The following is a 14,966-nucleotide window of genomic DNA, read 5'->3' as shown; positions in this document are numbered from 1 at the left end:
ACTAAACCTTCCTCTTAAGCATGACAAAGACATTAGGATCTAAGTCTTAGGGATATTTACCAAGTTCTTGTATTGCAAAGACATCAGGATCTAAGCCTTAGGAGTATTTACCAAGTTCTTGTACCACAAACTTTGGTGCAGTCACCTGTGCTGGCTTGAACTGAGCTGAAGTGGGTGGTAGTACCAGCATTGTACTGCAATAATGTACAGCAGATTAATTTGCTCAGCTTCTGAATTGTGTTAAATGTCCAATTTTCACTGAATTTACTTTTGGGAGCAAAGCCTTCCTAGGAACTTCCAAAGACTCCACTAGCGTCATCTGTACATGAGTGCCATTCTATGTTTTAAAATTAGGTTATGTGTCTGATAAAAATGGAATCTTACTTCTACATCTTCCCAGTCTTTTTGGAAAACCTACCCTTCTTTCTGGACTGATTTTATTTTTCAGAATTATTTTCTGTGGCTGATTGATAGAAATTCTCTGATGATTATTCTGTTATTTATTATCATTAACAACCTGCATATAGGAATGATAAAGACTTCCATGTGACAATTCATTCTCAGTCACAAAGAACAAAAAACTATGAAATTTTTCACATGCTGTTCCTCAAAAAAAGTGAAATTTGAAAATTTGGAGGAGAAGGAAGAGAGAATTATTGCAACAACCAATATTTTCATAACTAGCTAGTTATGCAGAGTTCCTTGACTTTGAGTATCTGTTGGAGACACGTTCAAAGGGACATTTATGCTGTTCTGCACCCTGCTCCTGTGAGAAGTCAGATCTCCAAAAGGAGACGTATGGACCAAGCTTTTTGGTTAAGCATTCTCAAACTTGCTTCTGTCCAGGCTGGGACAGAAAGGACTGTCTGTTAAAATTACTTAAACTGAGATGGGTTTTTTTGTGGAAGCATGTTGGGAGGGGATTAAAGAAGCAGCCTGGTCACAGTTTTAACCTTTGGCAGGGGGCTGTGGTTGGAGCTGGTGGCCAGCCCAGCTATAGCTGGAAGAAAATGTGTGATCAAGCCTGAGGGTCAGCAGAAGAGAATAAATGATAAATAGTTGTATTGCTGTTTTATTTTCATTCAGCTTAGATAATAAAACCTAATTAACTTATTCAGCACTTTCTGATTCACCTGTACCTCCCAAGAGAGGGTCAGATGTAAGTCTCCATGGTTTCAGAGTGTATGTAGGAGGGTTCCTCAGGCAGTGCTTACCAAAGGACTCCTGACTTACCAGAGAATGGAAAGGAAGAGCATTGTTTTCTTTACACATACTTTGTTTTCTGAGCATTTAGACTGACGATAACACAAAAATAATTGTAGCAGTTAATAGCAGTGTCCATTTAGACTCCTTTCATGGCAGATACCTAAGGAAGACTAGAAGAACAGGGCAGAAGTGTACTGATACTTTATCCCCCATCCTTAGCCAGGTTGCAGTGACTGAGGACTCAGGGACCTTCTAACCCAGTGGTGGCATCATTGTGTGATATGTTACTGAAAACAAAGAGTTTTCTCTGCTTGGTTCCAGCCTGATTGAAAACATTCTAGAGAGATGAAATGCTCAAAAAAATACAGCAATATCAGTCTATTATGTGCAGAGCAAATGATTCAATTATGCTTTTCCAAATATTTTTCAAAATTGCATAAATAAAGGGAAGAGAGGGGTAAATATTTTCTCCGTGGTTACATGGCAGGTCATGGTCTTTGGCTTCCAGTTTGATGTACTACATTTCCTTTTCTTTCTTTTTCTTCTTAGCAGATCATGCTTGGGAGTGGCTTGGGTTTTCATTTTGTTTTGTTTTTTTAAACAGATGGTTTGCATTACATAAGGGACAATTTACACAAGTTGACACTTCCCCTTTTTTCTCTATGGCATATTGTGTGGTGGTAAAGTTGGCAGAGATGAAGGGAGGAACTTCTATTAAGATTCTCTGTTTGAGAAAAAGATTCATATTTTGTGGTTCCAGTTAATTTTTAACCTCCATACCTAGATATAATTGCGTGTATAAAATATTTAATATTATTATTTACAACTGAAGTACTTTTTCTTATGAGAAAAATAAGTTGGCAGTATGTGATGGGCTGTATTGTCCCCAGTTAGGAAGGTAAATACTGATTATGTACTTTTTTGCCCTATACTTCGTTATTCTTGCAATGTGTGCTATTTGAAATATAAAAGTTTAGATTTTTCATGCAAACCTCTTTATATGTATTTTATTATGCACATAATATGTAACTTCTAGATATAGATAGATATAGATATATTTGCACTATATATAGTGCAAATCTTTTCATAAAGGGCTGATATTTCAAGGGTAGTTGTTAACTAAGTTAGTGACTGGCAGCATGAGCAAATTTTAGGAGTTGACCCCCATATCCCAACTATTTAAACTGGTTCTAGCAGCAGGCGAGCACCTTCCAATTCAGCTGATGTTGAAATCAAATGGAGTCCAATTACTGCATTTCCCAAGGCTTCTCCCACATTGGAGCTCCACAGATTGGCTCAGGTCATTTAACCCTTCTTTTCTTCTCATTCCATAACCTTGTCACTTGTTACTCCTGCTGTTGCTAGTTCAGCTCTACTTGTGGTACTTACCAGATAACAGGAACAACTCCCAGGATTTTAGCAATGGCAAGGGAAATGTCAGCTCTGCTGCAGTCTGAGGAGCTGTTGCTGTTGACTTCACTGAAGTCAGATTTCACACCAGATGATACAGATCTGCTAGGGCCACTCTTAGAAATAATTAGAATTTATTTAGAGCTAATTAATATTTGAGAAGTGCTTTGAAAGCATAAAAATGGTGCAAGTGATAGAAGAGAAGAAGTTTTGTATTGTGCCCTTTAAAAACTGCACAGTTCTGCCTCTGAGCAAGCTGCTCGTCAGTCGTAGGTAGTATGATCCTTTTATTAATGCACATATGTATGGGTTTGTATGTGGAATATTAAGGCATGGCTGTATCTCCTGTACAAGAGATACTAAAGGGAGTGAAATAAAGATTTGAGAAAGCACAGGAGTCTGCTTCTGGGGACTGAGATGCAAAAAAGTCAGGAGTTAGGATGAGAACAATGTTCTCTGGGTCTTTTTCAACAAGTATCAGCATGGACCAGGTCAAAATGTTTCTGTGCTTCTACATTTGCAGAACTGTTTTCCAGTAGTTTCCAAGTCAGCTACACAGAGTAGCCCAGAGTCTTCCCTAATTAGTGATGATTAATTTAGGAAACTGCACTCCAGCACTTCTTAAAACATTTGATCATCATGTTAAAAGGGAAAGGAAATGTTGACTTGCACCTAAAGCAGTGTGGTGTGTTCTATCAGTCCTGAGGCTTTTCAGGATGATTGAAGCTGTTGAATTCCACACAATTTCTTCTGTAGAAGATGAAGAACAAAACATCTTGTTTTCTAAACTAAGGTGTGCAACAAATTGAATTATTTGGAGATTTTTAGGATTTGTTTTCTTTTCTCCGGAAACAATAGTTGCCAAGTCAGTATTTCCAGAAATGGGATTTACCCCAAGTACATTTTCCAGGTTATTGGAAAATTCTCAGGAAAGCTTCTAGATAGCCTTTTATTTGCTGATACCTGTTTATTTTTATGGTAATATGACAAATTTTGGAAACAAGAATTGTTTTTCTTTGCCCATTTGTCCTGTCTCCTGTGGATAATTTGTTGTAGCTAATCATACTGTGTTTGCAGTCAGGTGTCATCAACACAAGGTTTTTTGAAAGCACTTTAATCACTATTTCAACCATATCCAATGGGGGGGAAATCTGAATATACAATAGGTACATTTTATATGTTTTATATGTCAGCTTGTTGCTGCTGGAAGTGTTCTAAATAAAATAATACACAGAAATTTATTGATGACATATCTAATTACCTCTTAAAATTGCCAAAATATGAGAGATGAACAAGTCAAGCCTAATAAAATTGAAATGTGCTGAATTTACCATTCATCTATGTTCTGAACAATTATTCTGATGTCTGATAAAAATGAAGCTCTCATTTAATTGGTTCCTCACATAATACAATAAAGTTAATGTTTAGGAGTTAAATACCATAAACTTCCTCAGGGAAAATTGCTGATCTGCCTGTTTTTCAGTCACGTGTTTCATTGTTTAATGGAGTATCCACGTGGATTATCTTATAATTTTACTTGTGCTTACTGTCCATGTTTCTGTCTTCTAAAGTGACTTAAGTGCTAATTTCTGATTTAACAGTGTCAGCTATGTCAGCTGACATGCAGGTCGTTGACAATCACCAAATCACAAGAAAAAAACTATTGACATTGCTATTTTTATCAGAATGTCAAAAATAGAAACCATGTGCTTTGAAGACCACAGACTGTACCTTCTTTATAAAGATGCTAGTCATTTTCCAGGGCTACTGTTTATGCCTTGGAAAACAATGAACACATGACTAAATCCTAATGTTCCCTCCAGGATAAGTGAGGAGTAGTAGCACTCTGGAGAGAAACAGCAAGAAGGAGGGACTTTTGGTAACAACTTTTCCTCTCAGCATCCATGAGAATGTGACAGTTCTGTAAGGTTGCAGATGAAGTGGAAGGAAACAAGGCTGAAAAATATAACAACACAACTAAAGACTGATTCTAAATGAAAAAATTCCATAGCCCCCGATCTCTGTGTGGTTTCTCCTAATAGTTCTAATAAAAACAAAGCAGACAAGCAAACAATGGGGACCTATAAAAACAGGCTGGTAGTTTCAGCTCAGTTTCTAGGCCTTGGTGTTACTTCACTATTATCCATACTTGGCCAACAAAATAAAGTAATGATTTTTTAAATTCATTCGTGGAAATGCTTTGGCTTTCCTTGGAAGCTGGAGTTTTTGAATAGGTGTAATTTATTCAACAGGTATAGAAAAAACATTTTAAAATGTGTATCCTGAAATCATTATTCTGGTTAGAAGGGATCTCAGAAGGCTTGCAGTCCAACCTCTTCGAGCAGGGTCATCAAGGAGATAGCATCAGATTACTCAGGGCTTTATTCAGTTGGGGCTTGCAAAGCTCCAAGGACAGAGAGTGCATAACCCTGTTTGGACAGCTTGTTTCAACATCTGGCTGTCCTTTTGGGGAAAAGCTGATCCTCTCCTGATTCACTTTTTGTCCACTGGCTCTTGTCCTCCAAGCAAAGCCCACCAGAAGGAGCCTGGCCTGCAAGATCACCTTGTAGGGATTGGAAGGCTGTTTTTAGATCCCTCCAAACCTATCCCTTCTGTAGACTGAATTGTTTCCCTAAAACACAAAACAAACTAATGTCTCAGCCAGTGCTGTCCAGAACTATCCTCAGAGGCAATCAAGGAACTAGTGTGGATTTCTTTTTGGAAGCACTGGTAGTGTCTTCTTCGTACTCTTTTTCTTTTTAAATCCATAATCCCTCGAGGCAGAAGCCAGGGGATACTGCTCATGTCTCTCACAGCCTCCCATTACTTTTACTGCATGTCCACTGTCACACCAAGAAAATGAAAGGAAAATGAGGTTGAGAATAAATGAGTGGGAAGAAGAGATGCAGTGCCTTACCTGACATTTGGCCATCAGCTGTGATGATTCGTTATAAATACACTTAAGTGATAAATTATTGTGGCTTTTTGTAGAATTTGTCAAAAATACGGGGAAGAAAATGTAGAATTCCTTTCCATTCAACAGAATGTACTGTAAGAAAATGGTTATTTTGGTATTGTTCATGGAATTCAGTTTTAGCATACTGGTCTTGAAAATTATAATTTAAGAGTTATGTTTTGTTTCATACTCTTCTTGTTCTTTACACTGTTTGCTTTTTTCTTTTTCCATGATCTCCAACTTTTTTTCATTTGCTGTTCCTGATAGATTGGTAGGAGAAAAACAATGAGTTTTTAAAAAATCATGGGAAATAAATGCCCTACTTCTCCTCTTCTGGTCTCCTTTTTTTAGCAGAAGAAAATTTCAGGGAAAAAAAATCAGTGTTCCATTGTTTCATATAATCAGGTTCAACTTTAAAATCCTGTCAAAACATGATAATTTAACATTAGCATGTAACTTGATTTATATAGCAAGTAAGACAATTGTGCCTGCTCTGAAGAGCTTGCAACCTGTCAGGAGACAAGACAAGACACTGGGGGGATTACACCATGAAGGAAAATAAATGAGATGAGTGACAGAAAAAGGAATACAAAAAACATCTTAAGAGTTTTGGTGAATAGTGCAACAGACATAATGCTAACTCTTATGCTTTATTTTCACTTTTTAAAAAACGTCTTTGATAAAATTTCGCAAAACATATAAATGGTTTAAGAGCCATTGTTGTATTTCTACAAGTGCAGAATCATTTCATACTCATGAGTTTGTAGCCAGTCAGTTGAAAACCAAGTTCTAAACACAGGGCTGTTATTTTGTGTGTTAGGACAGGATGTCCACTTGGCTCTGTACCACAAATTAACTTTTTCAGGAAAGTGTTTTCAGTGGAGGATCATAGGAGAGTTCATAGAAAGAGGGGTTTGAAAATGAATGTACTTCATGAAAAATCCTCTTGTAAGCAGGATCTTGGAAGATTATTTTGGGCAAGGATGAAGGTGTGATTTGAAATTGAAAGAAGTTGCAGTGCATAAATTATCAGGAAAGAGGTTCTGGGTATGTTTGTGGAAGATGGACCAGAAGAAGGATAGAGAAATAAAGTATTGGCACAGAGTTGAGCATTCAGCCTTGTGTTCTGCCCTGATCCACTGGCATTGCCCACAGTGGGCACCAACATCTCTAGTATTCCCCCTCAGCTCCCCCAGGCTGACATTTCCCCTTCCCTTCTTCAGCTGCTGCATCACCAGTGCATAAATCCTGTGTTCTCTTTGTGTAGCCAGTCTTGAATAGCTCTTCAAAGTGATGTCACCAACTAGCTGGGAAATAATTTTATATTAGGCAATAATACATCAGCTAATGAAATAATTTTTACCTTGTTGTCACCATAAAAATCTCAGTCTTTGATCTGCTCCAGATTTTACCATATGGCCTACTAAAGAAAAACAACAACAATAAAACTCTCTGATACTTTGTTTGTATGAAAAGTCCCCATATGACAAGAGAGGTAGCTTGGAACATGAAAGGACTACACAAAATGTTTCTTTTGGTAGCTAAAAGATGCTCCTGCCTGCATGCATTTGATTAATAATTAATTTTGTAAATGGAAATGTAATATGGTTGTTTGAGATTTTATTGGTGTTTTCAGTGGTACAGACTTGTGAATGGCTTGGGAAATACCTGTTTCTAAGAACTGTATGTCTTGTCTCACATTCCTGAAATGTTCCTAGAGCTTGGGAAAAAAATGTATCTACTTCTTACATCTAAAAATAAGATATTTACTGAAGATGTAATTAAATAGTGAAGACATGCATTTCCCAGATTTCAGAATTAGCTAAAACAGCTTAGTCAATAAATTCACTCTGATATGGGAATAAATTTAAGGATTGTAGAAAGATGTAACATGTTCTAGGGTAATCACAAAAAATTTGTATTCATTAGATAAGACCTGAGATCTTTGTTAATATTTTGAAGGCTGGCAGTTGCTCCTGCACTGTGTGATGTCAATATGTGAGTGCTTGGCATCTTCATGGATGGGATCCCAAAACCTTCCCTGGGTCTGAAGTGTCTGAAGAGTTGTCTGTGGGTTTTAGTCTTGGCTGTTCCACTGGGTTATTGGTGGGAATAGTGGGATTTATGAATTAGCATGATGGACGGAGGCTTATACATGTGTGTGGAGAGAAATTTGGGAGAGTGCAGGGAAGCTGATCGTTTCATATATGTGTTTTAATACCAATCATTCAAAACTAGAAATTTAATGAACTGTAAGAATCAGCATCCTAGTGAGAAACTTTTCTCTCTTTTTTTTTCAGTTGAAAAATTAAAAATTTTATCTTCTTTCATGGCCATTTTTTGATCAGAATGTCTTCTTTAAGAGAGACTTTTGGAATGATGCTGTGGAAGCAGCTAAACACCATTGTCTCTGACTCTCTGAGCACTGTTTCCTTTTTCTCTGTGTCTTCACATGTTTAAGGCCCACTACTTAGGTCACAAAATAGCTCTCCAGAAAAGGCCAGAAATGTTTTTGATTCAGTCCATGGTAGGAAAAGGAAGGTGGGTGCCTCAGAAAGCAAAATAAAATTGGAAAATATAAAACAATGGCGTTCTCTGGGGAAGAAAAAGAAAGCCAAGCATGTCAGGAAATCTGTTGCCCATTGACAAATAAATAAATAGAAGTGTTGTGACCTGAAGCTGGTGCAAAGACACTTGGGAATGGGGATGCCTGGGTGGACATTTTGGTTTGAATTGCTTGGCTGGTCAGCCTTGAAAAACTGTGAGGCTTCAGTCGACAAAGCATTACTTACGATGTTCTTAGATATAAACATGCACAATTATTTAAGTTAAATATCTGTTAAGATGCTTTGCCAGCCCAGTTTCTGCTAATCCTCCATTACTAGAAGTTTTGGTATTTAATTCTTAAGAGGAGGAGATCAAAATCCTTGAATGAAAAGGTCTAAAGAAGGTTACATTGTCAAAGGGGAAAATAAACATTACCAACTTACCTGAATGTATGTACACCAACACAGCCTATTTCTAACATTTTTTAAAAATTAGATTGATTTCTTTTCCTTTGTTTTCCATTCCTGTACCTCTAAGGCTTGATAACATTTGAAACTTCAAATTAATAATATTTATTAATGATTGTACAGAACACCCTGCATTATCTCCTTAATTGTCTTTTATTTTTTTGCCCAGTTCATTCAAAAAAGCACAATAATGGGAAAACTTTTAATCTACCTTTTTAATGAAATGCACAGTAACATTTAGGTAGATTTTCCTGATAAAGTGTTGTGCTTTTTCCATAGTCTTATTTCCAGTGGCTGTTTTTGTGCTACAGAAATCAGTCATGCCACCAGAACATAGGGATATACAGAAAATGCTCTAGTGAGCCTTAGTTTGGTGGAAAGTGTTAAAACATTTTATCACTTGAAGAAGCAATATAATATGTGTAACATTTCTTACTATTTTTGCTAGTTTTCGTAATAGTTTTGTGGATGGGGTAGTATGAAGTTTATTTTAACAAGTCAGATATATTAGAAGTGACCAAAAGTCAGCTCTCCATACCATTAAAACGTGCTGGTCTCCATCTCAATTTTTGCCATTTCAGGTAATTTTCCTTCATAAATGCCTGCAATTTTTCTTAAAACCTTTACTGGCTCCCTTTATCTCATTAAGCACAATGCAGTTCTTACTAAAACTGAAGTAGTTTTCCTTCAGAAGCAAAATTGAATCTCAAGTCGTGGAGTTGGTGCAGGGATTTCAAAGGCTTGTATCTGATTTCCTTAACTTCACGTGCTTTTTCCTGTTGTAGGATCTAACCCTGCCACTAAAGTGAGATTTTTTTTTTTTTTTTTCTCGCCTGGAAGGAAACAGTAGTCAGTTGAGTACCATTTCTGCTCTGCGTGAGGCTCAGTTTACTAACACTGAGAGGAGTTTAGTTAACTTCATATTTTGGACAAGCTTGTAAATTTGTTCCCTTCTAACGCTGTGATCTTATCAAGGTTGTACTGTTTTCCTTTTCTTCTCTTCCACCCCCATCTTCTTTCTTTCCTTTTTTTGAAGTGCAGCCTTCTGATCAATGTGCACTTTTTTTTTTCCATTTCCCTAAATACATCATGAAAAAGGATGAGGTTTCCGCCTTAATTGCTTGTGCCTTTTATTCACATTCCTCTCTCAGCCAGAATTGTGAAAAGAGTGTTAGTAAAAGGCTGCACAATAGAGCTTTTCATTAGGCCTCAACAAGGCACACAAAAGAAGGCTTTTGGAAAGAGTGAATGCAGGACTTTAATTTGCAGGTGGAGAGTAGATAAAAGGTGCTGACGCCTCTATTATTCTCTTACTTAGGTGACCCCTACCCCGTTCAGCTGATCCCAACTACCATGGCAGCTGCTGCCGCAGCAACACCGGGCTTAGGCCCACTCCAACTGCAGGTAAGTCCCAGCACAATGTAGAGGAGCCAAAGGTTAAGTAAATATGAAAACCAGTTTTCTCTTCCTTTGGAACACAACGCAATTAACAGGGGTTTTTGGGCTGTTCTTTTCACATAAAATTTGCATCTGAAGCAAGAGAGTCATCAAATGATAACGCATTTTCCTTTTACCTTGCTGGAAGTTTTTGTTACATTTTTGTGTCTCTGTTGTCAATTTAACTACTTTTAGGTTTGTACTTTGAATTTCTTCATAGCAGTACGTTTGCTTTTCTTATTGACATGGTTTAACCCCAGACAACAACTCAGTACTGCACAGCCATTTATTAACTTCCCAAAAGTGGGGTGGGTAAGAGAATTGGGAAATACATGGTAAAACCTATGGGTTGAGATAAGAACAATTTCATAATTGATATAAAGTAAAATACAATAATAGTAATAGTGACAATTATAATGAAAAAGAGAGAAGAATAAAACCCAAGAAAACAATTGGTCTCCAGCTGTTAATCAGTGCCCAGCCTGTCCCCAAGCAGTGGTTGACCCCTCCTGAGCAAGTGTCCCCAGTTCATAAACTGAACATGATGTTCTCTGGTGTGGAATATTCCTTTGGCCAGTTCAGGTCATCTGTCCCAGCCTTGCTGCCTCCCAGTGTTTTTGTGCAGCTTCTCACAGACAGAGCATGGGAAACTTGAGAAATCCTCGACTTAGGGTAAGGACTACTTAGCAACAGCCAAAACATCAGTGTGTTATCAAACGTTATTCTCATCCTAAATCCAAAACACAGCACTGTACCAGCTACTAAGAAGAAAGCCAGTGCTATCCCTGCTGAAACCAGGACACTTTTCCATTAGATCGTTCTCATGCAGGCTGTAAAATACCAAAAGGAAATGGATTGTCAGGCAGAAAAGCTCTGTCCTGACAAGCACTTTTAAACTGCTTAGAAGTCGTTAACATGATTATGTCCTTTTAGGCCATAAGCTCTTCAGAGCAATAACTGGCCCCTCCTACTGTGTTTTATGGTACCCAGAGCATTTTAGGCACTGCTGTATTGCAGATAATTAGCAATTATTCTAATTTAACATAGACAATTAGAAAACAGGTGGAAAGATAGAAAAGGGTTTGAGTTTTCTTCAGCTACATTAAAGAGTTGACCTGGTAGCCAGACGTATCTGATTCAGACTGTCAGTATTCTGAATTTTGGAGGCATTAGGGTGTCCGTGGGTCTTAATGATAGCAAGTCTTTGGATATTCCTGATCAGCCCTTTACACAGCCCTTGTTAAGTCATTGGAATTAAGCAAATGTGATGTCCATTGCCACTGTGTGAATTTTGCTACCTGTCATGTATGCTTGGCTGGTAGGATGACGCCAAGTAATATTTGGGACTGAGAGGAAGTCAAGGTCCAAAGCATCTCTAATTCTGCAAAGTGTGGATTGCCTACTCCAGAAAATTTTCTAGATTGCCTAGGAAGGAGTCTACTCTTTTCTGGAAACATAAAAAGCCCCAGGCTCTCCATTTCAAATGCATCTCCCTGCTCATTATTATTTGCCAAGTCACATGGAACAGCAGAGCTTTATACCTGCTTGGAAAGGCTCAGCATTTATAACTGGGATGTGTGAAATGCACTCGCCAGCTCAGTTTGGCCCACATCAGTATGAAGTAGACATCAGATATTTCAGTTGTTTGGCCAGCATACTAGAGCGTGGGACATAGTTCTGGGGAAGATTTTTTTTTTTAATTTTATTTTAACACAGCCAGCGGAAGTTAGCTGAGTTTCACAGAAATAGCTGCCAGTGTGTAAGCTGACACATTCCATGCACCACAGAGGTTAATACATTCATTCCTATTGTGCCTTTGTATGAAAAGCAACATTGTCTGTGTGTTAGTTTCTGATTCTCTGAGTTACAAATACTGTAGGCGGCTTAAGAATCATGGGAGCCATATAAGTCATCCCTCTGAAATGAATTTTGAGGCGTAGCGTCAGTATTGATAAAGTGCATATAATAGCCAAACACACAAGAACAGACATATGGAAGAAAGAGGGAGGGGAAAAGGAAAAACAAGCATGGAGCTAGCTAGCAATGCAAAAACAGCAGCCTGATTCTTTTTTTTTTTTCTTATTTTTTTAATTCTTATTTTTGCAGTCATTCAAACTAGTCCTAAAATAATGCATCAGTGCTCTGGTAAGATGGTAGGATGGTTTCCTTTCATTCCAGGACCAGCTTTGGACTGTCTCTATGCATGCTGTGAGCTGAAGTACCCTGATTAAAATAGGCTTTATCACAATAACAGTTTTCTTGTTAAAATGTGAGCTTTGTGCAAAAATGACTGCAGTCAGAAGTATCTTAGGATGAGTTTACATTGTGGAAAAGTTGAGAACCTCAAAGACCTCTTGTTTCTGTACAGAGAACATGAAAATATTGACCAAATTCACCTATGTTGTTTTGCTACATGTCTGGAATTAGAGGGAGAGTTTGGCAGCCGGTCAGTGGGAGAGGCTCAAATTACTAACTTAGTAGACTCTCTTAAATTTTTCAGATCTGATATCTAAGGGCATGTATATGCTAGAAATAAACTGAAGCTGATTTTTCTTCACATCTTAACAGTGGTTTTTAGCTATCATTGCAATCTATATGATAGAAATTGGACATGCCTTTTAACTTCTGGTGCTATTTGAAAGAGGCAGGCTAGATTTGCTTCTGGAAAGGTTTTATTGTACAGGACTCAAAATGGATGCTCACCTATGCTAACATGAATGGAGCTCAACTTAGTTGCTAGACTAGAAAGACTGTGCCTTCCAAACTCTGTTCAAATCCATTTTAGCTCAGTGATGACTTTGTGGAGTCATAAAGAAAGATTCATGATGTTTTTGTTCCAAACCCACCTTTAAATAGCATTGCAGTCTCTTTCAAGGAGGAACTCTTCTTACTTCAGACATTCCCCTACATGACTTATAATTCTGATGTTCCCTACACACCCTCTGTCATCTGGTCATCAGACAGTAAGAGGTCAGAAAAGTGGAATATTCCTTCTTTTCTTCTTTCTCTATCCTCCCTATCACTCATCTTTCAGACTTTGTGTACTTAAAGCAGGGGAGATCAAAGGACCTGACACAATGCTCAGTTTGTTGCTCCCAGTAAAATTTGATACACAACATTATCTCAGTGAAGACAAAGCCAAGGAATTTTTCTTGTTTGTTTATGTAACAATAAACACGTCTTTGTTATTTCACTAGAGAATTTTAAGTCAGGTCATGGCTTTAGTAGTGTACTGTGAGATCAACAGGAAGTACTTTTTTTTATCCCTGGTTGTCAAAACTGAGTTTTTGTTTTTGTAAATGAAATGCACACTGTATTTATAGAAGAAGAATTAGCACCTGATTGTTTTTCTGTGGCAAAGAAGCTCTTTGTCAGTGAAAATGTAATCTCTCATTTTGAAATGCCCTGTTGATTCGCAGTGACAGCTTTGTAATCTGAAGCCCCCCGTTTCTCTCCCCACCTTTGAGCCCCACTCACCCACTGGGGTGTACAGATTCTGTCATCTGATATTTGCCACAATTAGCCGTGTGGGATTGCCTCGATTTCCAGCACCCAGAGAGGGACTCAATGACTCAAGGAGAATGGAAGCTAAAACTTACATTGTTAGATGATGTAAAGGAAGTAGATGGATGGGGCCGTGCTGGAAAAGCTGCAACTAACACAGTGCAAGCTTGAACCTGTCCTCTGATGAAATGCTGTCTGTCAGCCCCGTGCATTCACTCATTCCCACTTTTAATGACAAAAAATGCCATTTGGGGAAAAAACCGTGGTTTTAGCTTTCCTCTGTTACTGAGAAAATTCAGTCCTGAACATTGCTGCGGTGAAATCCCTCTGGGTAAGCACATGGGTTTCTTACATCAATTTTTTCCCATTATAAACATCATCTGGTCTTGTTCTTCAAAAGTGGTGCAGGATGGCGATTATGTTTCAAATAAATGAGAAAAATCTGAACATAAATTGTCACTGTGTTTTACTGAATAAGGCTAATGACTCAAAAGTACTGCTGTATGCCTTGTATGAACATGATGTTTTCCTATATGATTCAGCAGACGAGGGAATTAAGTTCCTCCATCTTGAAGATCAACATTCAAAGCTGTAAACATATATGTGGTGTAACAAGTTTTGCATAAAACTAAGCTGGAAGAGTTTATTCTGGTACCAGTCATCTTGGGCATAGCTAAGTATAGAATAGATGTTTTCATAAGTCTGAGCAAATTCTTTATAAAATTGTATCTGAAATTTTCTTTTCTGATAAAAAGTATTTTGTGAGTAGTTTCTGAGCATTAGGAAACAAAGGAACTAATCATACAACATGAAAACTGAGAGAAATCCACACCATTGGGAGTGGGAATGGTTCAGATTTCCCAGATTGCTTGTTTGATAACCAGATAGTGACAACAACTGATTAATTGGCAGTAACACAAATGCTGTATATACCCATAACTCTATTGAAAGATAATGCTGGATGAATAATGACAGCTGCCTGTGTAGTCTTACTGTATGGACATTTTGTGTCCTGTCAAAACAGTATAGCAGTCTGATGTAATACAGACTTCCTGCAAACATCTGCTCTTGGAAAAAAACACCCCAAAAAGTTTGGAGTGCCAGCATTCAAACTTTCTTCCCTCTTCATCTTAGCATGAAACAGGACTTCATAATTATTTGTGGTTGTGTTCAACATGATGTCCAAATCTGTCACTGTATGAATCAAGAGAACCTCCTGTCAGTGTCTAAGTGTGAAAGCATTTTAGCTGGGTCTCAGTTCTGAACACCAGTCATTAGGAGAGTCCTGTATTCTCTTACTATTTGTATAAAGTTGATGAGCATATTTAGACCTTAAATAGTCTGGCTAAGTTTTTAGTCTCTACTTCCTGTATTAAGTACTTGGGTCAATTACTTTTTTCTTACTACAGACTTATTCTCTTAGTTGTGTGGTAAGATGC

At 37.7% G+C, this 14,966-nt stretch overlaps 1 protein-coding gene across 20 annotated transcripts in view; it reads left to right on the top strand.

The window, feature by feature from the left end:
• The window catches only part of SOX5 (SRY-box transcription factor 5), a 614,147-nt gene that overhangs the window by 517,310 nt on the left and 81,871 nt on the right, over window positions 1–14,966 (top strand). For all 20 annotated transcript variants that reach the window (XM_088164910.1, XM_088164917.1, XM_088164914.1 and 17 more), the window contains one exon: window positions 9,905–9,990. In XM_088164910.1, coding sequence (XP_088021036.1) covers window positions 9,905–9,990 — 86 coding nt within the window. The remainder of the gene's footprint in view (window positions 1–9,904; window positions 9,991–14,966) is intronic.

The sequence above is a fragment of the Sturnus vulgaris genome, chromosome 5, assembly GCF_052056855.1.
Source record: "Sturnus vulgaris isolate bStuVul1 chromosome 5, bStuVul1.hap1, whole genome shotgun sequence".
NCBI lineage: Eukaryota > Metazoa > Chordata > Aves > Passeriformes > Sturnidae > Sturnus > Sturnus vulgaris.
Note: the sequence above shows the minus strand (reverse complement) of the source record. Positions and strands in the feature narration are given on the sequence as shown.